Source organism: Glandiceps talaboti, chromosome 2 (genome assembly GCF_964340395.1).
Source record: "Glandiceps talaboti chromosome 2, keGlaTala1.1, whole genome shotgun sequence".
Taxonomy (NCBI): Eukaryota; Metazoa; Hemichordata; class Enteropneusta; family Spengelidae; genus Glandiceps; species Glandiceps talaboti.
The window spans coordinates 18959176-18984175 of record NC_135550.1 but is presented as its reverse complement, the minus strand read 5'-3'; the positions used below and the strand labels follow the sequence as shown (position 1 = coordinate 18984175).

The window sequence follows — 25000 nt, the reverse complement described above, 5'->3', positions numbered from 1 at the left end:
TTTGATGTTGCCCTGTAACATACTGTGATGTTACATATGTTTGACTGAAAAATACCTAAAGAAGAATTATTGTGGGTTTTTTCACAGATAAATATTGGACAGTAGAGATTGCCATGCCATTTAAAGATCTTATCAGAGACACCAGTAAAGCTAATGCACCTCCAAAGAAAGGGGATCAATGGCGGATCAATTTTAGCAGGTTTTCACAATTTTCTTTTTCTTTTTTGAATAATTTAATATTTACACATAACATACCTATCATGTATGTCAAACACGACAAAAATCCTAAATATAAATTGTATTATACAATAATAATGACTTATTTCCAAAACATTGTAATAACCTCATGGTCAAATTATGCTAGGCTACATTCTCTTAAAAATAGAATACTTGTCTTTTTTTCAGATTTGATGTGTTTTTTTTGTAAAATATTTAATAGATATTACAAAAAGTCATGTTTTAATCTTCAATATGATACATTCAAAGATTTACATGTAAGTTCATTCGATTGGCTGGGATACTCTTAAATTTTCAAAACATCATGTTCTTGTGAATCAATGTATTATTATTATTTATTTTGACCAAAGGTATTGGGGGCAGTTACAAGGAATACATAGCCATTATCATAAAAACAAAGGTGGTGTCATACTGTTTTCTCTGCACTTTTTTTACTTTTTATCCAGATATTAATTAATCTTCACAAATGCAAAGTATTTGAAAATATGAGTCTTTTTTTTTTTTAATTTGACACTCCCTTAATAAATCAATAATGTCTAGAACACTGACCTTATTCTGATGTTATAATTTTTTTTTCAATCAACAGAGTAGAGTGGCATGTACATGTTGTGAATGGACATTATGAAAAGGTGAGCTACTGGATTTCATTATCCCAGTAATGTGTGTGTATGCCTTTTTTCAGTTCAATATGATAAATCTTGCAACTGTATTATGACATGAATGTGAAACTGTCTCAAAGCCAGATGATGTAAAAGTTACTACTTTAAAAAAAACCCACTCTGCTGATAATATCTGAACGCACTTTAAGTTACACATACATTCACCCTTGATGAATGGGATAGTTCAGGAGGTCATGTTTACTTTTAAATTTGTTTAAATTCGTTTTTGACAGTGGTTGAATTCAGGCCAACTTGGTGACATCAACTATAATGAGACCATTCTCATATCATAGGCATTCTTTACATCACTCCCTACACAGCCACTAATTTAGCACCAACAACAACGACAACCCATTTTTCTGTCTCGATGTTGAGAAGAAGTTTTCTAAACAAAGAAATATAGCAGAAGTGGACTATCAGTTACTCATCATGCATAAAACATTCTTCTTTACATATTTTACCCATTGCTTGATGATAGATATATTAAAGTATCAGTATAATTAATTGTAATTAATGATGAAAGTGATGTCAGTTACCATCAATCTAAATATCTAAATATCCAGGTGCCTGGGCTGCCTGAAGATAATTGGGTGTGGTCACCACAGCATGCAATCAACATGCATTTGCCTGAGAGGTATAGTAGTTTTATTTAGAGATACTTTTTAATTCACTTTTTTTTTGGACATACAACAATGTTTTTTACTAAGGCTTAGGAAACATGGTAACAGAAAGGTAAATCTACCAATTGATATGATTTAATATTAGTAAGGTATTTATGAAGCCAGACAATAAAATTTAGCATATTAGTAATATATTTGTCAAGGCAGACAACAAAATTTAGCAATGTTAGGATTAGGAAGGTCTTTATTAAACCAGATGACGATTTGTTTCAACTTTAATAACTGCCTTCCATTGTATCATTTTTTGTTTCAGATGGGGTATTTTGCAATTCAGCACTGATAAAGTGAACAGTACTAAGTTCCAGCGAGATCCAAACTGGTCAGTGTATTCAGCCTTGGTTGAAGTCTACAATGCCGAAAAGGTAACCATTCATTGATTGGGTTCAGTATTCTTGGAGACTCTCAGTGGTGCATTTATCATTTTAATAAAATGCGATGGAAATAGAATGAATTTGCAAAATGATTGGGGAGAAGTGCATGTAGGTACATTAAAAAGAACATGCAGACGGGAAGCTATAAATAAATTTGTTTCTCATGATGATTGCATAATAAGGATGTCTCAAGTACTTCATAGGGAGACATACTGTAGTTAGACCAGGTGCAAACTGAATGCCTCCCAATATCCTAGAGAATATTTAACGTCATGTAAACTGAATGTATCCTGTAATAAGCCACAGAGAACAATTAAATAGATGTAAACTGAATGTATCCTGTAATAAGCCACAGAGAACAATTAAATAGATGTAAACTGAATGTATCCTGTAATAAGCCACAGAGAACAATTAAATAGATGCAAACTGAATGTCTCCCATAAGGTACAGAGAACAATTAAAAGCTGACATTTGTGATTTGTTATCATGAATTATATGAAATATTTGTATTAGTTCTGAAACTCAAGAGTGTAAATAATTAACCTGGTATATTTACCTAAATTTATATATTTGGTAATTCACTCGGCCTTCCTCAGCTTTTGTTGTATATGGGTCAATGACAGACTTATCATATGACCACAGGAGGGCAGTGTACACTACCAGTATTTCAACCCCTTTGTCCCTGTTATTGTTACCTGATGGGTGCTGTTGTTTGATGACTTCTTTTACTGGATGGTTGTTGTAGTGATACACGTAATAACCATGGTGTTTCCATTGTCAATTGAGTGTCCAAAGACTTCTTACAATGTTTGTAAAGTTCTGTTATGATTTTCTTTTACTCTGGTGCTGAGCTATCTTGCTGATTCTGCAATGTAGTCATCGTTACATTTTTAAAGGAAATTTAGTGTTTTAGATATTAATCATTTGTAATAATAGCGGAATTCCATGACTTGCAGTTGTGAGTGCCAATGTAGATACTCTTGGTGTTTTCTGCTACACTTTCTCTCACTACACTCATGAAAATATTGCCGCAAAGAATATCGCAAACACTCTTGCAGATACCTTGAGTACACTACACTGGCACTCACACATCCCGAGTTCTGTCAAAATTGTAAAACACAAACTTTGTTGTTGTTTTTCAGATGTTCTTTGCTATACAAGGATATTTTACAGCAGACTTAAATCAACTTGAGCTTCCTGACTGGGTGGTCCAGGGCCAGTGTGCAAAACGTCCAGTTATGGATGTTACCAATTATAACTTTAATGCAACTGTGTCTCCATTCAACCAGACATTACTAACAGGGCACGTTAGAGACGATAGACTCATTTGGTTTGCATGATTTGTTAGCTATTAGTATTAAAATGCTTTGCTGCTGTTCTTGTCATTTATTATTTGGTTATTTATTACATGGGGTTGTTTTATATTTAATTTCATTTTTAAAAAAAGAAAAAAGAAAAACAAAGCTTTACATGTCAGTCTGTTTTTTAAGAATATAGCGAATTAGAACTTTATTGAATGAGTCTTTTATGATAAACCAAACCAGATTTAACCTAAATGTCTTCCATAATGGCAAGGTCTTTTGCAACTGTGTCTCCATTCAACCAGACATTACTAACAGGGCACGTTAGAGATGATAGACTTATTTGTCTTCCATAAGGGCAAGGTTTTTAAATTTTCATTCCTACACACATTAAATTGTTGGAAATTCTTACCTATGTCATACATGATATACTCCTTAATTGGCAAATAGTTATGCTAAACTATAAGAAATCTGAAGTTTTGTATACTTAAGATATTGCTTAATGACTGAAAATCATTAATTATGCAAATGAATAATTTTAGATTTATAGGACACATACAATTTGTTATTATCAGTGTGTGCATAAAATTATCATCAGACATTGCAATCAATTTGTATTCAACTTATTATGATGTATTTAACTATAGTGTTGGGGTTTCATTTCTCCATTGAGTGAAACTGTTTCAAACCAACTGGGGCTTTTTTCATTCTTTATTTGAAGGAAGTAAATTTGTTTACATGTAAAACATAACTGTGTTCTTTTGTTTGAAATGATAATCTAAGCCAGTGTATTAGCAAAACAGTCAGGTGAATGCATAAGCATAAGCCCCCCCCCCCCCTCCCCTTTTGGGGACTAATTGGTAAAAAGAAGAAAAATAATTAACAACATTTTCCCCCCCAAAAAATAAATGAAGAACACACTCAAAACTATTGAAGAGTGTGAGACTTAAAAAACGAAAAAAAACATAAACATCTTCCAAGGGACTAGTGCAAGTCTACAACTGCCAGTGCACTTAAGTAGCAAGGCATCATTTGACTGACTGAAATATTTTGGCATGTTGAGATTGGCCAAATAAAAATAACTGATGAGGGAAGGCATTTTCACAAGCGAGCTTGTACTGTGTGACTATAAGGCTGAACAGCACAACATATCTTTCCATCTAGTAGAGCAATATAATGCGATATCATTTGTTTTTGGCATTGTATAATTACACAATGACAGCATCTGAGATGAGTTTGATAATGTAAACCATTAGACATAATATCTTTCTGTAACCATGGAAACAACATAGGTATAAGTACAGAAAGTGTAATCGACATCCATTAAATATCCATCCAGGAAATAAGTACATTTTCATAAACTTTGCATCATGTGTCATCAAATGATTGTACATTACCTATATTACATACAATTTCACGGAAACACCAATTTGTACTTGTACCTTATTTGGGAATTTTTGCTGTGGGTCGCATTGCCTTATGGGAGTCAGTAGAAGTACATATGTAATAGGTGAACAATGAATATTCATGACTCATAAGTGCTTATCACCTTCAGTGAAAACACTATATGATGTGTGTCATGGATAGGGCATAATGTGGTGTAGATAATGTGTGGTATGACATGTAGACGTGGTTTACATTGGATGTAATTTTATTATTCTTTATTGTGCCATGATGATAACTGTTGAATACACAGTAAAGCAAGAGATCAAGTGTCACAACACGGCAATTAAAGTTAAGTACAATGAGAAAAAATAACAGTACAAGATCAGATTAAAGTAAGTCAAATTACTGAGTATCTCATACTCCTTTGTTTTGAAGGCAGCTGATGGTATAGGTTACAGTCCAATGTGAGATGTCTCCCTGCAATTATTATGTGTGGACAGTAATGTTGATTAATACTGTTACTTTATTGTAGTATACCGTACAATTGTGCATCTCTAAAATGTGGATGGGGGGGTTGGGGGGGGGGGGTTGAGGTGTATCGTATAATTTCACATGTATAACACTCCCGGTTTAGCCAACACAACACCCCCCCCCCCCCAGCAGCTATGAAAAAACAATTTGCCAAAGTATTTTCTCCCCAGCCTGCTCTTTCCCTAAATATTATTTTTTTTAAATGATAGTGAAAAATTCTAGGTTTGAATTGATGAAGCAAAACCTGCCGGTCCAGTTGGGCAGGGTGTTTCAAAATCTTTTGGCCAAGAAAAGTATACCCCTTGTGATACCTTATGAGCACAAAAAGCACCCCTTCCCAGCGAACCTCTTTCCAGAGAACCTTCCCACGGGGGTCGTCTACAGGAGTTGCCCCCTCTCAGGGGAATGATAGAATGTGGTTAAAACCCTATAGATGTACAATTATCTATTACATTAGAGTGTGGCATACTTTGATGTCTTCAGTTTTTAATATTGCATAAACCCCTCAAATGCTAAGCATTTGTATCTTATCATCGTCCTGTGCTTTAACACATAGTAAGGTGTGGTATGACATGAACATAATGTCGCACCAAATCAGTAAAATGACGCCACACACATAAAATCTGAACAACGTGTACAAGTGCCAATTTTGCAATACCCTGTCACAATTTTTCACAAACAAGGTAAATATATAACAATAACAATAACAATAACAATAACAATAACAATAACAATAACAATACGCTTAATTAACTTGAATTGATACATGTCGGATTTGATTTAACAGCCTAGGATATATTTTGAAATATATCGCCACATGCTGGTCCTGTTAGTGGATTAATGTTCCAACTTGTACAACATTTCAACGTCCTGTATGCTACGTTTATTTGGAACAATTATGGCTGTTTCTTCCACTCTGAAGATTTTCGTCTGGTTACTTTGGATGTGTAGGAACCAGGGGTGAATGTAAAGGACATCTGTACGAAGGACACAAATACTGACCTAGCCCATTAAAGCAAATTTCACCTATATCCATATCAGCAAAAAGCCCTCGCAAGTTTTATCAAACATCTTAACATATCACTGTGACAAAAAAGGGTACGTATCTAGAACTAGAATTGTAAATGTCCATTGATGCCATTCAAGCGCATATTGTATATGCCTTTTGATTTCATTCAAGTTTAATATATACATATATCAATATTCTATTAATAAAAAACATATAGACTTTTTTTTATACAAGCCAGATTTTTAAAAAGTGAATATTTTTCATCTTGGTACTGTTAAAATAACCTATCTTTACTTGCCTATACACATTATAGCTGTAAATGGTTATTGCTCGTCATGAATTTTTTCTGGGTTGGCAAAAGTTAAAGCGTTCGCGTCAGTATTGGACGGTTCACATTTGGCAGGACTATTTATGGCACTATGAATGGGACTGAGACCAATACTACGACAGCTGGAAAGCTTTGAAGCATGAAACCCCTTGCCATCACAACTACTGCAGTCGATGTCGGTTTTCTTTCTACCAATGACCCAACGATAGATGAATTTAAGGGAACCTGTTTCACCCTGTGGTCCTATCAGCCCCAGAAGTGTCGTAAATAAACCCAGGGAAAAGATCAAGGAAAATCCTATTGTACAAAACATAAAGATCCCAAACTGCATGAAAAATAGGATTTGTGCAAATAACATGAATAGCGACGCTCCTAGCGTAGTCGCTGCACCTGATATGACGGACACGCCTACGTGCTCTAACATGTCCTGTAGTCTTCCAAGACGGTCTTCTTTTGGTGAAAGGTGGTATCCTTCAGCAAGGTGGACAACATAGTCGACAGCTAAACCCACGATCAGAGATAGGTTCAGGGACTCGAGCAGCTGTAAAAATTGTTGGAAACGTTTGTTTAGTGGAATGCGACCCATCTATCAGTAAAAGTGAATCGACATCACAGAGATTGTTATAAACAATGCGTCTAAATGTTGTCAATTTTTAAAGATTTGGAATATAGCAGGACATAATTAGCATATGTTGAACATCAAAGGTACTGAAACAGTTGGAATCTCAGCTGTACGGTGGCCCACAGGTGACACCACCGTACAGCTTAGGTATCTTTATTATGTTTATCATTCCATAAAACCTTGTGGCTAATCTCACTTAACTTGATATCTCATCTGATCCAAAGTGTAAGCTCGTTCTGTAAAGGCTGTAATCACTAAACTCCTGTACTCAAAAGTAATGATATCGACACATACCATATTGCCAAAGAATAAATGCTATATAAAGATATAAAAACGTTTCACCCACCCCTAATTTCCATCCGATCATCGGGATAATGCCAACTACACAACAAGTGGTCAAGCCAATAGAAACGGTTGCCATAGAACCAATGATGATATTCTGAGTTGCAAGGACGAGAACTGGGAAGGCCAGGGCTATTCCGAGGATTATACCCTGTATTGCAGAATCAGCCAATGTCTGTGTGGAAGTATGAATGAATTAAAGGTATGTTATAGTATATAGGCATCAATTACATATTCAGCTTGAACGTCAACTCATGAAATTAAATAATGCGCTTTACAAAGCACAGAAAAACGAATACAAAACAGACTCAGGCGAAAGTCTTATTGAAGAAATAGGTCTTAAGACCTGATTTAAATGCCTGGAATGTAGCGACACTATACAGTCAATGAATTGTGATAGTTATATGGAATGCACTATATAAGTAAATTAGATTAGATTATAGTATTATCTGAAATATAATTTTTCCACTTAGAAGAACATGATCACTCCTTGGTCATCTTGGTAACCATAGCTTATATAATGATGTTGCGAATAATATGGGATTATCAATCGGTTTTAAAGCAGCAACGTGGATGAAGAAATGGGTATTTATTTAGATATTTAATTCAAGCACTTCATTATGTTTTTTTCTACTGGAGTCATTAATTGTTAAACCACTTTTCCAACTATGTAAGAATTTGACTGGTACGTATGGGAAGTGATTTTTATTAACAACGTGGGTTTTCATATATGGAGAAGAGACAGACGCATGCACATACTCGACGTGACATGGTGATTGCATATGTTTACTCATTTTTAATATTTTCTTTCAGTATTTTGCAATTGTTAGGTAATGAACACGGACTTTCTTGTTTCTCTTTTTTTTTCAAGTAGAAAAAACTTGATAAATGCTATATAGTGTCTCCATATGTAAACAAAAATGGCTTCATTTCGATAGTCTACAGTCAAGGTCAAGGTCAGAGGTCACTGTCTTACAAGAAAGCTTGCACGTGATTACACGGAGTTAGACACTTGAATGGAATATGTGCACTGAAGTTTTTGAGATGGGCAGTAATATATTGATATTCTTTTTTTACTACAAATATGGCTGCCATTCTGTAAAAAGTTATATGAGCACCAAATACAATCCTTCTATATATTTCTCTTCTACATTTCCTGTTACATGATTTAGAAGAAATTGACAACAAATAAAGTGTCTGTGAGTCAAGAAATGAGTTTATTTCGATAATTTATCATGAAGGTCAAGGTTAAAGGTGAGGGTCTTAAAAGAAAGCTTGTGCCTGATAATATGGGGGTAGACACTTGAACGGAGTCTCTGTGTATGACAGTTTTGAGTTGTATCAAATATTGATTTTTAACCACAAATATGGGCGCTATTCGGTACAATTTGCATATGTCGTAAAACCAAGTAACTTGTATATGTCCATATGACATGTCACCCTTTGAAAGAAATCGTATATTACAAGTGTGAAATGATGTACGGATGGACGGACGGTCAGACGGAGCCCATTGTAATAATACGGACAGTTTGACAAAGCCTGTTGACCTTAACAGATGAAACACTACTCGTAAGTAATTAGACACCTTGGTTGTGATAGTAACTAATTACTGTTAAGTCTGAATACAGTCCATACCAAATATCACAGCAATCCAACAGCCTCTTCCAGAGAAAAGGTCAAAAATATCACTTCTGACCAAAAATAACCCACAAACAACTGTCGATAGACAAGGGGCGATAGGTGATGGATAAAAGACAACGGGCAATGACCAAAAATCAGCTGCCGTTGACAGTGGAGGTAAAGAAAGGCCGTTATTTTGACAATATGTAATTAGCGGTGAAGTGATTTTCAACTCTTCTCCTCCTCTTTATCCAAGAATGATATCATACATTACAGCCCTTTACTGTGATGACGAGGTCTTGTAAAAGAAACAGATACTAGAGCTACAAAATTACCTTTTGTACTTTTATCCAATGCCATAGATTCTGATTGTCACAGGTGCATTGAAACCCATTGGCCACAGAGGGAGGCATTTTCTCCATCTAAAGGAAAATATTTTTAAATTAATTATATTGATATACATTAATATTCTTGGTAATCCATGACCATGCATCCTATTATTCCGAGATAGACTTTCTGTCACTAATACGGCCAACATACACAAGGCAATGTGTGTGTGTGTGTGTGTGTGTGTGTGTGTGTGTGTGTGTGTGTGTGTGTGTGTGTGTGTGACTGTGACCAAAATACTGCAATCTATTGCAAAATATACCTCATTGTTAACAAATGTCTCCCAGGCGTCAAGGATCTCCATACCTCTCTCATAACCAACAGAACCATGTGATAGAGATGTTGTCACTTTAAATGCCACATACTTCAAACGAGTCCCAAAAACATCTAATGATTATGAAAAAGAAACCAAATGGCTTTATTGATTTGTGATTTCAGGTATTGTACATTTATTGTACTATTTATCTCACTGCCTTCTGCAAATAAAGAAATGCGTAGTTGTAGAGCACAAGCACAATATTACAGTTAACCTTAACAGATGGCAATACATTATTTTGGTGTGAAAAATTAAAGTTGACCTCCAGGTCAGTATCTGAAAATACGCACTAAGCTCAATCCGTATCCAGATCAGAATTATGTGCAGCTCAGTTACATATTTATCGATTCGAGAATGTAAAAATATCGGCATTTTGGCCAGCAAAACACTATTTCAGGAATGTTCATTGCCTGGGATGTTGACAGAATTTTTGACAATACAATCACTGGGTTTTCCGAGGGTTGAACTCATTTCAATGCAATGCTGAATGATGCAATGTTCACTATGAGACACTCTTTATAGTATCACTAATGCTACATTGGATACATACCTGTCCCAGAAACGATGTCATAAGTATCCCATCTATCCACGGCTTCTCCTAGCATTTCACTGTACTTATTACTAGGCAGTCCTTGAACTGTATATCCCGCCGTCAGCCAGTAGCCAAGACCAGTCTCGAAGTACCGATAGAAGGTTTCGTGCAATTTGGAAGTGTCAAATATGGCGGGATTGGCTTCCATTAAAGCACGCATCTTGACTTCCCCAATCGGCATGCTGAAATCAGTACCACTCTGATGACCAGTTAGATTCAAATTCTGAGTATAAATATGAAATTGACAATATCATTAATTTAATTAGTCCGTGTGCATTACCATGTTATCAAATAAAGCGAACATGAATACGAAATCGAAGTACATGTAAAGATTATTCAAATTTTGAATATAGGTATGAAATTGACTTTAATGATTAATAGATTAATGATGTCTTATTTGTACTAAATAAATAGGGGTGTATAAAAGGGTGATTGAAAATTACTTACTTCATAAAAGTTATACATATTATCGATAAAACAGTTGACTTTGAGTTCACCAGTAACGATATCACGTTTAATGTGAAGTTTAGAATTTTCTTCCTCGGTTACATTTCGCAATCTGTTGCAAAAATCCTGAAATACAAATCCATGAATATCAATCCATGCACACGATTGGTCTTATGTTTAATCATAGGAAAAACAGTGAAAAACAGTTGTGTAGAAATCAATCGTTGTCTAGTTCAACAAAAATCGCACTTAGTCTAATGCATTATATTTTCTGGCTCAGCGTAAGTCTTTTAATTACAGGCCTGGTTTTATTGTCAAGCTCAACAAATATTACGCTATTACACAGAGCTACATTTTATATTGTCCGGCTCGACAAAAATCTTACTATAATTACAAACACTGCTTCTTTGATCATTATCTAGCCTGACAAAAATCCAACATAGCTAAACATCCATTATTTACCATTATCTCTCTACAGTAGATTTTCGACAAATCACATATACATATACATATACATATACATATACATATAAATATACATAACTAATATCTCATCAAGCATGTTAATGGATTAAAATGTAATGATGTTATTAATATCTTTGTCGAGTCTGACGATATACGATTTAGTCACATATTCATCAAGCTGGACAGTACACCGTATCATTGTTAGTCTGATGTTTGCTGAGCCAGATGACGATTTGTTGCTACTCAATTTGGTTTCCATAGGAGTATACCACCCTAATATTTACATCTTAGCACCGACTGTGACATGTGAAAAATATGTGGTTGTATTTGGTTTCGCAAATCAGCCATGATCAAAAAGTTCATATAAATCTTAGGTTACTTACCCTCAGTGCTTTTTGACTAGGAGTAGGATTTAGATCAAAGCTGTTGTCCCAGACTGTTTCTCCTGTACATTCGTAGTCAGTATGGTGGCATGATGACAAATCCTGGTTCTGTAGACCCCATACTATGAGTACCTCCGTCGTGACGTCCGCATCACTTTCTACAAAAGCGCTGGTGCTTTTGTCATTGAATATTACAAAATTATTGCCATCTTTGAATATTTGAACCTGTTATTGAAACCATTGAAAATAAATTAATGGAATGTAACATTTGAAACTTGTGAAACATTTATCCAGAAGTTGACACTGTAATGTAATGATTATATATACCAATATTGGAGACTAGCATTGCGACAGAGTTCAGGCCACAGTGATAGAACTATATATATATTTTACAGTGGTCTGAGACCTTAGTAAAACTTTGTCGAGACATGATCATTACATGACTGTGTAAAATGTAAAAACTGCATTTCGTCAGCGTTGAGTATTTATCGAAAGAGAGATCCATGTGTTATTATCTGACATAGAAAGAATTTCCAACAAAGAACATGTCATTTGCATCAAAGACTGCAAACCTAAACCCGGAAGGACTGGATATAGGTGTCTAACATAGTAATGTTGGCTTAAACCTTTCTAACATCAACTATTTTCGAATCATTGTTTCATGTTAAGTAATGTATACCACAGCCTTCCATTGCACACATCTCTCTGTACTAAGACTTCCAATATTTCGACGTTTGACACCCCATCTTCATCTGGGCCCCGGGAGTGAAACAAAATCGGCGCGTTTAATATACCTGTCTATAGGAAGGATAAGAAAGCTTTGCCTGAAACCGATACGAACTATGTCGGTTACACAGAAGTAGAAGAAGCAATACATTTTAATTAAGGACAAGATCTATGAATAGACATGTTGGATAGATATGGGGGATGGGGGTCACCATTGTCTTTTGTGTTGTCTGACCTATTTATGGAGGAATTTGAAAAAAAGATACTGTAGTAACAGTGCCATATCCATCAAAATTCTTGTGGATGGCTGTTGTGCTGTGACTAAGATAATTATGAGGATAATCTAAATATGGGGAAACGTTAACCGACCATATAAAAACATTCTAACATCAAATTTACAATGGAGAAAGAAAATGGAGACCATTCTTTGCCTATGTTGGACCTCCAACTTATAATGGAAGAGATAAATGCACAACTGATATTTTTAGAAAACACATTCACGTAGATCATTACTTGCAATTGTAATTTCATCATCCAGTCCACAACTTGGTGTTGAAAGAAAGAAAGAAAACAGAAACTTGGTATTGTAGGAATTCTACGTTTGGTCAGCATTGAGTAAGTATGATTTACCAGGAACGGGCCTTAAAAGAAGGTGAACAGAGAGGAAAAAGACAGAAGAACAGAGAGAAGATGATGATGATGATGATGATGATGATGATGATGATGATGATGATGGTGATGATGGTGATGATGATGATGATGATGATGATGATGATGATGATGATGATGATGATGATGATGATGATGATGATGATGATGATGATGATGATGATGATGATGATGATGATGGAAATGCTGTAGAAATTGAGCAAAGAAACAGAAAAGACTATATGCAATTCTCCAATGGATGAAGGGGTCATAGAAAGACTACAAAAGAACATTTAAAAAAACATAACATCCGTTTGTACTCTACTGGGTATACAGTGCGGAATGCCGTTCACAGCCCTGGAGACCCGCTGGATACAGCATAACCGTGTAAAGTTGTCTATGAATGTGACCGTTGGTTGAAATATGACAGCGAAACTGGCAGATCAGTGAATGAAAGAATAGATGAACACACTTACTCACAGAAAGAGACAGAAAAATCACCTCCGAGTCAACATCATGGAAAGGCAGGACACGCAACCCATTGAGAATGTTAAGATATTGGATAAGAATCATAAGAACAATACAGAAATTTAAAGTAATCAACTCAGTACATATAAAATTGAGAGGAAGAACCCAGAGCAGGAAAGACGGATCCACTCTACCAGACCTGTACCTACCATTACTACTAAGAGACCCGAGGGAACAAGTTCTAACACTTAAACCACTAGGTTTGTGGTAGTGACCTTTTTACGGTCATGGCATCGTTCCCAGATGAAGATTGGTGTCAGTTGTCGAAATATTGGAAGTATCTGGTATTTTGTTGCATTGTGGATTGATGACTTGAAATCTTGTTGAGAATTTTGTGAATGAAATTATGTGAACTTCTCTCTTCTTACATAGTCCTGATAATGATTTGTGTGCATCTACACGTCACGCGTTTCCGAAACCTACAGATTTGAGTTTATTTGGACCGTCAAGTTTTTTGGGTTTTTTTGGAATTGGAAATCTCTTTAAAAGGAAAATGTCTTACCGCTTTTTCTTGAGGTCCGAGTTTTGCAGCAAAGTAGGTGAAGATTGCTACAATTGCTACGAAACAAAAGATGATGATCCATCGATATACCTTATGGGTAATGAATCTGAAGTAGGGCCCCGTAAAGAATCGCACAACTACATTCTTTTTAGTCGTTGGTGTATTCAGAACTTCTGTACTTTCTGTTGGGTGTTTGACGCACGGACGACAACAACAACATACATGGAGTCGCCAGATGTTGTGGTATGTGATGACAACGGTAGGGAAAAACACGATGACGGTCAGATAGTTGACCAGGACCAATATCCCCGAGAAGATGCCGAACGATTTCACACCAAGAAGGGGAGAAAACCCACTGACGATGAAGGCCATGGCTGTCGTTAAAGATGTCACGAACATGGTTACAGAAGCTCGTCTGTAGACGTCTGATAGCCGATATTCCAACCCTGGGTAGACTTCGAAGCCGGTTGACCTCCACGTATCCATGAACACGAAGACGTCATCTGCACCAATACCAAGAATAATGAATATGGATAGGATGTGAAAAATTCCAAAGAACTGAAAGTCTAAGATAAACCGGTAAATGAGGTTTGCACCAGTGAAAGACGTTATGATACCTATAATGGCGAACCCAGTGATCCACAACGAACGAGTTTGAAACCATAGGAAGCCAAATATGAAGACACAACTACCAAAGACAAGCGCCAGATCCTTGAATACCTGCTTAAAAACGGCGGATTCCCACAATGTTCCACTGAAGAAATAAATGTTTAAACCTTTGTAATTGTTGGCAAACATATCATTCAAGCCTGAGTAGTACGTTGATACTATGAAATCATCTGTATGAAGTACACTATTTGACATTGTGATCTGCACGATAGAGCGAGTTATCGACGATTTAGCGATATTTGCGGTGACGTCAACAAAAACATCCTTGCCGAAATGATATTGCACTGCACCTTTCAGTAAAGTGGAGGAGTTTGCAGCTTCCAGCACCGCAGGAATGTTATCAAAACCAGGGTCATTAAAGATCGAACCCATGGCGGCGTAGGTACCGTCAAAGTACCGGACAATGGATGCTGGTTTTACGCAGTCACCATTCTCATCTAGTAGGCAGTAGTCGTTGTATTGAGGTTTATTCATGAATTCTTCTTCTAGATCTCGTATTGCTTGTAGATTTTCTTTGGTCAAGATGTTTCCCCCGGGTTTTTCGTATATCAGAAATATGGCGTCATAGAGCTCTGTGCGCTCATCACTAGTGCTCTCAACACGATCGACTTTAAACTCGTTATTTTGATAATCAAAGCCCCAATCTTTGGCTAGCCATGCCATTGGTCTTAGCCATTGGTCATCATCCTCCAATTGTAAAGGCATACGTGTGAACACTGTCGGGAAAACGTTGTATCCGGACACCACCAATGCTATTGTTATCAAGAGCATGGACATATTGCAGCTGAGGGCCAAAGCTGAAAAAGAAATACAGAGATCATAGTATAACCAGTATGAAATAACATAACTATACAAAATGAACTGTCTACATTGCCATTTTAACTATTCAAAATGATGCCAAACACTATTCCTCAAAAAACAAAGTAATAAATGGGGTGCAACTATACATATAGTTTTTGTTCTCCATTGCTATCATTATTCTGGGGGTAAAATGTTCTAGTTAGCTACTGCGTCATGATGGGAGACATTTTTTTGTTCCCTGCTTCTGTCATGATATGTCCTGTCGCTGCGCCCTCACCGGCCGATGTGTGAGAGCGCCCCGTCATGGCGTGCCTACTGTCATGATGGGAGACAAGTTTTGAGCCTACTGCTGTCATGCTGTCTTTTGTCACGGTAGGAAGGATAGGAGACACCCTTTCTGTCTTCACCCCTGTAATGTCATTCACGTGATCGTACGCCACAAAGTCATTAACATTATGAGTAGTAGATTGAGTAATACATATGTTGGTTTTTCCGATGCCAATCAAGCTTAGTATTAGAAGACATATATAGAAACAAGAAACAATATCAACAACACTGTTTTGTTTATAGGAGACGATATCTTGATTATCACTTTCCATTTAATTTCCCACGAGACGTTTCTCATTAATTATGAAAACACTTTTTATCGGGCGTTGTAGTGTCAGTTATATGCGACTATGTTTGGAGCTTATTATTAATGATCTCACTTGTAGCATCACTTCCGGAGACGCGAGACTAATGGAAGGATAATATTGAGTTCTAGGAAGTCAACGAGAGTATACGCAATATAAACTCTAAATTTTGTTAAAATGTTTGTGACAGTTACTTATGATATATGGGTAAAGATGCAAGGTTGACACATTTGTTTGAGTATGATCGTCGCATAATTCAAACGATGGTTCGCATCGTAACATCATTATAAAATAATAGTCGGTTAGTTAAAACTATCGTGCTCGTGTGAGTGTGTGTGTGTGTGTGTGTGTGTGTGTGTGTGTGTGTGTGCGCGCGCGCGTCTGTATCTGTCTGTCTGTGTCTGTCTGTCTGTCTGTCTGTCTGTAACTGTGTCTGTCTGTGTCTGTGTCTGTGTCTGTGTCACCGTGGGTGTGTTTTGATGACGCTTTCAGTTCATAATCATAATACTTTTAACATTCTGGGTGCTTTAGAAATGACAATGTAATAAAACTGAACAATTTCAGAGATAAACGACAATTTTCGCCGATTTATGCATTTCAGGAGTCACCACCTTGCTTATCTGATTGATGTTGGAATTCTTATCCAATGCTGCCTGGTAGTGTTATTTTTTTAAACTTATTTCGCAGGAGAAATGTGCGGTTGAGGAAAATTACGATAAAAAGGGCCATGCGCCACCCAAAGTAAAAAGTTCGCAGAACTAAAACACGTTGAGTTGGGACAGTACCACTGGTTGTGATGTCATGTACAATGCAAGGCAATCGTGAATATGCAATATGTTCCATACTCATGAATATGCAGTGTTCATCCATTCCATTTTTATGAGGCTAGCCCCCATGAGACAATGTGCGACTGCTGTAAGGGCTGCCATTGAACAATGAATAGCTAATAAGCTTCACCTGGTATTTGTCGGCAATCGCGTGTACTGTAAGTGGTGTAAAATAATAAAATGATACCCTAAAACCCAAAGTTTACCAAAATACATTTATTTCTTGGAGTGGCTTTCTTTTTAACCCATGCTGAAGGCATTCGGTTTACATCATTCTGGTAAGATCATGCGATTGAATTGAATTGAATTGAATTGAATTGAATTCATTAGCCAAACCTTTATACAAGTACATACTAAAATACAAGGTATAAAATCACCCAGCATAACACATTTTAAAAAAAAACACTTATTTCAAATGTGGTCCTCAAAATGCCATGGCAACAATGGTACAGAAAACATGTATTACATTAAGCATGACAGAACACCAATAGCATGATGAAATACACATTGACCAGACTCACAATTGAAAAGGGGAGGACTAAAATGTTACAAATATATTATGTTCGTTAACCTCTAGTTTGTTCCATAGAAACGATTTGACATGACTTTTAAAACTAGGAGAAAGGATAAAGTAATATACTAAGAACCATTATTGTATTCCGCCTTAAGAAAAAGGATGATTGCATGCATATTTCATCATAATAGAAATGTCTTCTGGCCTGTGCCATATCCTGTAGAAGCCAGCCATCGTGCCTACGGCTTATGATATGAAATAGCCGTAATGGTTGCCATAGTACCAAGAATAAATAGAAAGTGATCCGATATCTTCCTGCTATTAGAAACCCATTCGTTCGTTAATATCTGAATGCTGATGTAATGTCACCAACAATTGATATAACGTTCCAATATACGGCTATATCACCCCCAAATTTCTTGGATTACAATACAAGTATTATATGTCTATACTCACTATACAAGAAATTAGGAGGCTATGCGATATCTGCAGACGACTAATTCAGTTTGGCTAGATCTATCTGTTCATATATAATTCATTGCGTAATCGATCTATATTGTAAATGTCAACTGCTGACAAATTGCTTCATGGATGCAACACAAACATTTACTTTGGACTGTATTACATGAATTCACTGAACGATAATGAATCATGATTACAGTGTGTTGTGAAAGTCTACGATGATCAAGCAAGGCACATTACACATATTTTTTTCAGGGAATATCATCGGCACATTTATTTAATCATTACAGAACAACGCATTTGGCCCTAGTCCAAAATATGTGAAGTCACAGTCAGTCAGTCAGTCAGTCAGTCAGTCAGTCAGTCAGTTAGTTCCAAAGGCATACACAGTAATATATACTTTTTACGTTCGGACAGACTCTTGATCTTGTGGATTTCTGAGGTGATTTCACTCTGACCTACGTTTTGTGCCCAAAACTGTTACTAGAATGGCAAGTATGGGCAGGTATATGTAATTAGACTTTGTCGACAGGGTATCCTCCACGATGTAATGACGTACGTTGGATTTGAAATATTATAAGTTACAGGTTATTTACATGTAAGTCTGCACAATTAGTAATAAAAATAAAACAATATGGTTCTACTTATATTCATATACAGAGCAAGTACTAAGCTCCAAACTGTTATGACTTGAAATTTGAATGAGATATGTTGCCCTTGACGTCAATTAATTGTGTGTGTAAAACTTCAACCTTGACACCTCCTACCCACAACCAAAAGTGACAGTCCTCTAAAGTCCTCCCAATATTTATTATTATTATATAATATTAAACCCCTTAACTTGTAATATTAATGATAAAATAATAATAATAATAATAATAATAATAATAACAATAACAACAACAACAACAACAACAACAACAACAACAACAACAACAACATTACAGAAACCAAACAATACGGTACAAACCATTCTCTTCATCACATTGAATGTAACTTCATTTATCACTTTCTGGATAAAAATGATAATATATAAGAATACTAATAAACTAAAACCAGTATACATAGATTTCCTTGAAGTCAAAAGACGTTCCAGCGCTTTATCGATTTCACTGACGTTCCTATAGTAATAGTTCTGGCCTCTGGTAAATAATTATTGAGTGCTCATATAAAAAATGCGGAAATAAAGGAGCCAGACTTGCTGCTACAGCTCGGCTATTAATATGATTACATATAAACGTGCAATGTTTTAGCGGTGCTACATTTACTACCAGTAGCATATACCCATGAAATTAAAAGGAGACGGGTTCGTCATTGGCACCAACATATCGACGATCGATTTTTTAGCATTATGCACACATAGGTCAACGCCCTTTTGATAAATGTCTTGTTACGAATAAAGGAAACACATGATAAATATAACCTTGTCGTAATTAAACTATAAAAGGGGGAAAAAACAACAATCAGCCACTCAGGAAAAAACAATCGTCATGTTAATGTGAAAGTGTTGTGCTGCTGTTTCTATATCACGTAATCTAGAACAAATCGCTGGTACATTACCAGAACGCCCGATCATTTATATACATAGTGATGAATGACTAGTCATTCCCCGCCATCTTGTATTGAAAGTAGTTCACGACATATAAAGATATACATGTATGGCCTCATCACCATAGTAACGATGAACGCAGACGTGTCGTTATGTTATGTCTTATTTCGTATATTTTATCATAAATTAAGATCTCTTAATATTTTGCAATGATACTGCTCACTTGATGGCATATTAACCATGGCCACAAATAAATAACATTGAAATATGCATTTCTTTTTCACCTATTCTTCCTTCCTTCCTTTCCTTTTTTTATTTGTCGTTTCAAATATGTGTGACTTTAAAATACCCCTCTGGAATACAGATATATCGACGACATACAGAAAAAACCTGTTTTTGTGTTTCATAATTATTTTGATGTCATTTATATGCTAGACCCACTACCTCATTTTCAAATAGTCGCACATTGTATTCATTGACTTGGGTTCCTTCATGTTCAGGAAAAATGTTTATATTCCCTCAGCTTTGACCTTGACAGAACGCAATGAAAAAAGTCAAATGTTGATGTTGGTTATATAGTAAACCTCTACAACAGGCCAAGTGCAGCCAACGGGGCAGATTTGTGGTTTTCATTAATTATACGTTGTTTCAGACCAAAAATGTTTTTAATAGAATCGCACCCCAAAAAAATTGTGGGGAGATTTTTTAGTTATTCTTATATGCCCTCTCACTGGTGGTGAAGTATATTTGCGCTCCCTCCCTAGCTTTCCACTGGGTTTCAATTTGCCCACCAGCTCACCACCTACCCAATATTGGGAATGATTTACCCACTCTCAACCAGGAAAACGTTCGTGCTTTCCACTATATCAACAATTCATTTTGTCGTAGAGTGAGTTTTACCTTACAGACATCATCATGTTTTCCCTTCCCACTGTATCAAAACCAAGACTTCCCCTCTGCAATTCTTCCTTGCATGCTCCCCTCCCGCTACCGATCGAAAAAAAAATGATAACAGCTTCGTTGGTTGACCGCACCTGAATACGGCTTGGAAAATACTTACCAAAAGCTGTTTTGGGTTTCTTGACAATAAACTTGCACCATGCTAGTGGTTTCTTGAAACGTTTGGCATTCACACTGCTAGTCTTGTTGGTACTTCCATCCATCGTGGAGATGACAGCGACGTGTGTGTTATTGAACTCCCTATCGGTGTTCAACGATGGCCGCGTTTCACCATCATTGCCACAGTGTCTGCTGTTATGTCCATCGTCCACACTCTGCTGGTTGTTGACACTTTCTGATTGTAATTTGAAATTGTCAGTATCAGGGTGCACCGATGTCATCTTTCCAGCACTGCTGCTTGTCGCGACACTTCTATGATGGTATTGCCACCTTCTTTTAGAATACCGGCTTTTAATATGCAGGTGAATTGAGTGACATGCGCACTAGTAACTAGAAAGATGTTGGATATCAGATAATGTAAGTGTCTCGTTGGAGAGAACAGTGCTCGATGCAAATATGAGTAGCAGAGCATTATAGACTTAATTCAAAAGAATAAGGATGTAATAAGTCGTTACTCAGAATTTCACGCTTCGAGCGATCTTCAGACAACTAAATTGGGATTGTCAAGGTCGGTACACACACTTAATGTTTGTATGTATATACTGCGTAACAAGATGGTTGGACTAAAATATTCCTTACAGGGGGTTTACTGCTGTTTTATATCTGAGAAACTTTGTATAATCAATGCTGAAAAGAGTATTATGTTACTGAACAAAAAATCCGAACTAGTCTCGAAATGTCGCCATGAAGGTAAATACTCACTCGCCAACTATAGGAGTAAACCCCCGTAAGGAATAGGATTTCAGAGTTTGTAGAGTTTAGATAGTGTGTATACAGACAGACAGACAGACAGACAGACAGACAGACAGACAGACAGACAGACAGGCAGGCAGGCAGGCAGGCAGGCAGACAGACAGACAGACAGACAGACAGACAGACAGACAGACAGACAGACACAAGCATATTTCATCAGCGAGCCTAAAATAATTACATAGGAGGGAGGGCCGGGGGAAATCAGGAATGGGTTTTTTCATAAAATTTATCATACCCGATTCCGTTGTTTTAAAAAATGACCATCCATCGAATGTCCTTTCTCTAAAACATGACCCTCCCGTGTTAAAATATTTCAAAAAACATGGTTTAAATGCCGTCAGGCATGGAAAAGGGCACTCGTCTCAGAATCAATGGTTTAAAGGACTTAATCCCACCGCTGCCACCACATTAAACGTTTCAAAGGCATTGGTTATTTCCCCAACTACTACTATCGCAGTGAATTTGTGTGATGGCATTGTATTAATCAATACCTGTGTTTTGATTTCATTTAATAGCTGAGCTGAAGGCCACAACGTTAACTCCCAAACACTCCCGACACTGTCGGGACCGAGGTCAACGTGTCATCTCCACAACACTAACCCTAATATCGTACCCAACTGTTATCCTGCGAGACCCACTTCTTCCCTCACATCACAACTGACAATTAATTCAATGCGTTGTTGTCAGCAGCAATTTGATATTGTCTGATATTACTGTACCTAACCTAACCCTAAACTTAACCCTAACCGATGTGGCAAAAGTGGTGTGTAGAGTTGCGGTAGCAGCGATGGGATGCCAAAATCACAAAATAATGCAAAACTGAGTCAGACAATACAATGAGTCAAAGTAAAATATGACCCTCCCTCAATCCAATTTTCTAATATACGGTCCTCCCCTGAGAACTGATTTGTTAAACTTTCCCCCTCCCCATCCCCCCTTATAGTTACTGACTGGAGGCCCCTTACCATTGGAACGTAATGATTGACAACAAATTATTTGCAAGACCTCCTAGTACTACTGTACCATTAGCTATAGCATGCACATCCACTAGTCACATTCTTCTCACATGTTTATGTAACAGCCAAGACCGAGTTAAGTCATCATTCTGCATTTCAAAAGTCTTTCGGTGCCCTTGTACAGGTGCAGCCAATGGGAAGATATGTGGTTTTCATTATCATAATATTATGTTGTTTCAGACCGTAAGGTAATGAGTTAAATGGATTCGCCCCACACCCCACACCCCACCCCCCAAAAAAATGGTGGAAGGCTGTTTAGCTGTTCTTATGTGCCATCCAACTGGTAGTGAAGGATATCTGCCCTCCTTCCCTACCTCCCATTGGTTTAAACTTCCCCGTCAGCCCACTGCCCACCCAATATTGAGAGTGATTTACCCACTCATCAACAGGAAAACATTTCAGTGAATGTGCTTTCCACTAAACCAACAATTCATTTTAGAGTACACAATGTGCGTTACCTTACATACTATGTCATGTTTTACCCTCCCACTGTATCAAAATCAGGACTTCCCCAACCACAATTCGTCCTTGTTTGCTCCTCTCCCGCTACCGATCGAAAAAAAAATTGCTGGCCCTCTGAAGAATTCCGTATAACTTTTATTGGCAAGAACAACTTTGTTGACTGTACCTGTTTGTAGTCGTGGAGGGAAAACAGATGAGGTACTTATGTTTTCTTCTTCTTCTGTGTCTTGCTACATGTACAATGAGATTACTCCTTTTAAGGACTTAGCATAACAACTCACCCTAGTTTAAATTCGGTTATTATTATCCGAATCATTATTACTTAAATGTTATTGTCAGAGGCATAGTTTTTTTTTGAAACATGGAACTTTTTAAGCCTACTTTTTGTTTCTATGGAAACAGCTATCCTGTTTTACTTCGTGTGTTACAATGGATGTCACCAACTCAGAAATGTTATGAGCATGAAAAAAATATTCCCCCTATACTTTTTTATGTTTATGTCTGATAGTTGCGATTGGTTACTATGGCAACCAATTTGTATGAAAGCTTTTTTGGACTCAGTATGTTAAACAAATTTCCAAAGATAGATGTTTTTACAGGCAAGCATGTTTTTCTTATCATCAAAATTATTATTATTACTTCATTGCAATAAATGTCAAATTTACACATGGCGATTTATGGTTACCATGGCAACTGATGTTCATAAAGACTACTTTTTAGAACCCAGCATAACTAGTAACATACATAGGCTAGTTTTTTTAGAAACAGAAGTTAGTTAAAAGTTAGTCTAAAATTCTTATTACACATTTTGATTATTTATAAATTAATTTGGTGACTTTTTTTATCCGTCACGGATAAATTTGTCCAGCAACAACACAGTAAATAAACAACGGAGACAAACGTATGGCGATGTTAGAAGCTGAATAAAAGGGTGTACACATGAATTGCACATTTCATTGGTAAAATAAACAACACTTGCACTTTATTTGCAACACGCAATAAAAATTACAAATTAAGCATTGTGATTTTTTTCAAACAGACTGGATTTCATCAGTAATTGTTCGGGTTTATCGAATACAAAGAGAAGCACGTTACAAGTCGATACGCCTATTTCAGTATTGGTGATGCCCGTTTAAGCCTTCCCGTAGACTTGCTTACAGGTCACGCCGCTCTTTGTAGTCAAGGTTATCACAAGTTTACCGTCAACCACTTCTTCACTTGTTGTCATTGCTTTTGGACTGTCCGCGACAGGAGTAATAACCAATTTGTCACCATCCAGTTTTGCTGTGGCCTTTCCTTTCTCTCCTGTAATGTGATTGGTTATTTCGAACTCCTCGCCCACCTGTGGAAAAAAGAAATGAACATATACTATCAATTTCTTTACTAGAAATCGGGAAAAATTGATGTTACATTTCACTTTACACTACCAACGTATGTTAGCCGAGATTTACCGTGATGGATAAGAAAAATGTGATAGAGTTCACAGTCCATTTTTTTAGTTCATGCTTGTCTGACCCGGTATAGGTTATCAGAATGGCAAATCGCGGTAACAGTTCCTAACATTGTCTGGCGATATGAACTTTGTTACACATTTCAACTGTTTTACCGAAGTAATTTCATATGAACAACTTTGTTCGTCATTTACTAGACACTAGATATATGTGAATTCATTGACGACGATAGTCAAAATGTCACTAAAAACCGTTACTTACTATTATGATGTATTCTAAGGTAATGGTGTCCGAGATTTTCAATTTGAATGTAAAGGTGTTGTCGGTTTTGGACACCTCCATAGTTGGCGTCATCCCTATGAAGAGTTGAGCGGTGTCTTCTTTCGCTTCTAATACCTTGGTTATTTCCTCGGCCCCCTCTTTTTTCTCTAATTTCCAAGTTCCAACAAGGTTTGCCATGGTCTTCTGAGGATGTATAGATCTGCACTGCACGAGTTTATGGAGGTTAATGATGTGCGTTAGACACGTGTACACTATACAAGTTGCACGTAGAGACCTGTAGATATCTATACCTTAGACCATGGAATTTGCTCTTTTGTCAGACCAATCACTGTAAGCTCATTGTTTATGAAAATCATTAAAATTGAAGAAGGGGAGGGAAGGCT

The 25000-nt window shown here is 36.7% G+C and overlaps 3 protein-coding genes across 3 annotated transcripts in view; 1 reads left to right on the top strand and 2 right to left on the bottom strand.

The window, feature by feature from the left end:
- LOC144453360 (uncharacterized) overlaps positions 1 to 4063 on the top strand; it is an 8681-nt gene extending 4618 nt beyond the window's left edge. The window contains exons 7-11 of the mRNA XM_078144633.1: positions 88 to 199; positions 824 to 866; positions 1460 to 1530; positions 1830 to 1938; positions 3090 to 4063. Of these exons, the coding sequence (XP_078000759.1) occupies positions 88 to 199; positions 824 to 866; positions 1460 to 1530; positions 1830 to 1938; positions 3090 to 3287 (533 nt within the window). The 3' untranslated portion in view covers positions 3288 to 4063. The remainder of the gene's footprint in view (positions 1 to 87; positions 200 to 823; positions 867 to 1459; positions 1531 to 1829; positions 1939 to 3089) is intronic.
- Positions 4064 to 5346: 1283 nt separating this feature from the next.
- Positions 5347 to 20874, bottom strand: LOC144445226 (protein dispatched-like). The gene is made up of 9 exons (XM_078134771.1): positions 20595 to 20874; positions 14081 to 15546; positions 11677 to 11901; positions 10829 to 10954; positions 10340 to 10604; positions 9736 to 9860; positions 9422 to 9508; positions 7471 to 7641; positions 5347 to 7043 (listed from the first exon to the last, which is right to left on the bottom strand). The coding sequence occupies exons 1-9, from the start codon at positions 20872 to 20874 to the stop codon at positions 6498 to 6500; spliced, it is 3291 nt and encodes a 1096-aa protein (XP_077990897.1). The 3' UTR covers positions 5347 to 6497.
- A 3142-nt stretch (positions 20875 to 24016) lies between these two features.
- LOC144445216 (uncharacterized) lies at positions 24017 to 24794 on the bottom strand. Its single transcript, XM_078134762.1, has 2 exons — positions 24597 to 24794; positions 24017 to 24226 (listed from the first exon to the last, which is right to left on the bottom strand). The coding sequence occupies exons 1-2, from the start codon at positions 24792 to 24794 to the stop codon at positions 24017 to 24019; spliced, it is 408 nt and encodes a 135-aa protein (XP_077990888.1).
- Positions 24795 to 25000: the final 206 nt, after the last annotated feature.

Bases quoted from the DNA above. Each gene is read 5' to 3' on its own strand.
- LOC144445216 (XM_078134762.1), bottom strand. From the start codon at position 24,794: ATGGCAAACCTTGTTGGAACTTGGAAATTAGAGAAAAAAGAGGGGGCC. The intron at 24,227-24,596 runs GTAAGTAACGGT...TTTTTTCCACAG, and splicing joins CCTTAGAATACATCATAATA to GTGGGCGAGGAGTTCGAAAT.
- LOC144445226 (XM_078134771.1), bottom strand. From the start codon at position 20,874: ATGACATCGGTGCACCCTGATACTGACAATTTCAAATTACAATCAGAA. The intron at 9,861-10,339 runs GTATGTATCCAA...CATAATCATTAG, and splicing joins TGACATCGTTTCTGGGACAG to ATGTTTTTGGGACTCGTTTG. The intron at 7,044-7,470 runs GTGGGTGAAACG...CAATTTTTACAG, and splicing joins TGATCGGATGGAAATTAGGG to CTGCTCGAGTCCCTGAACCT.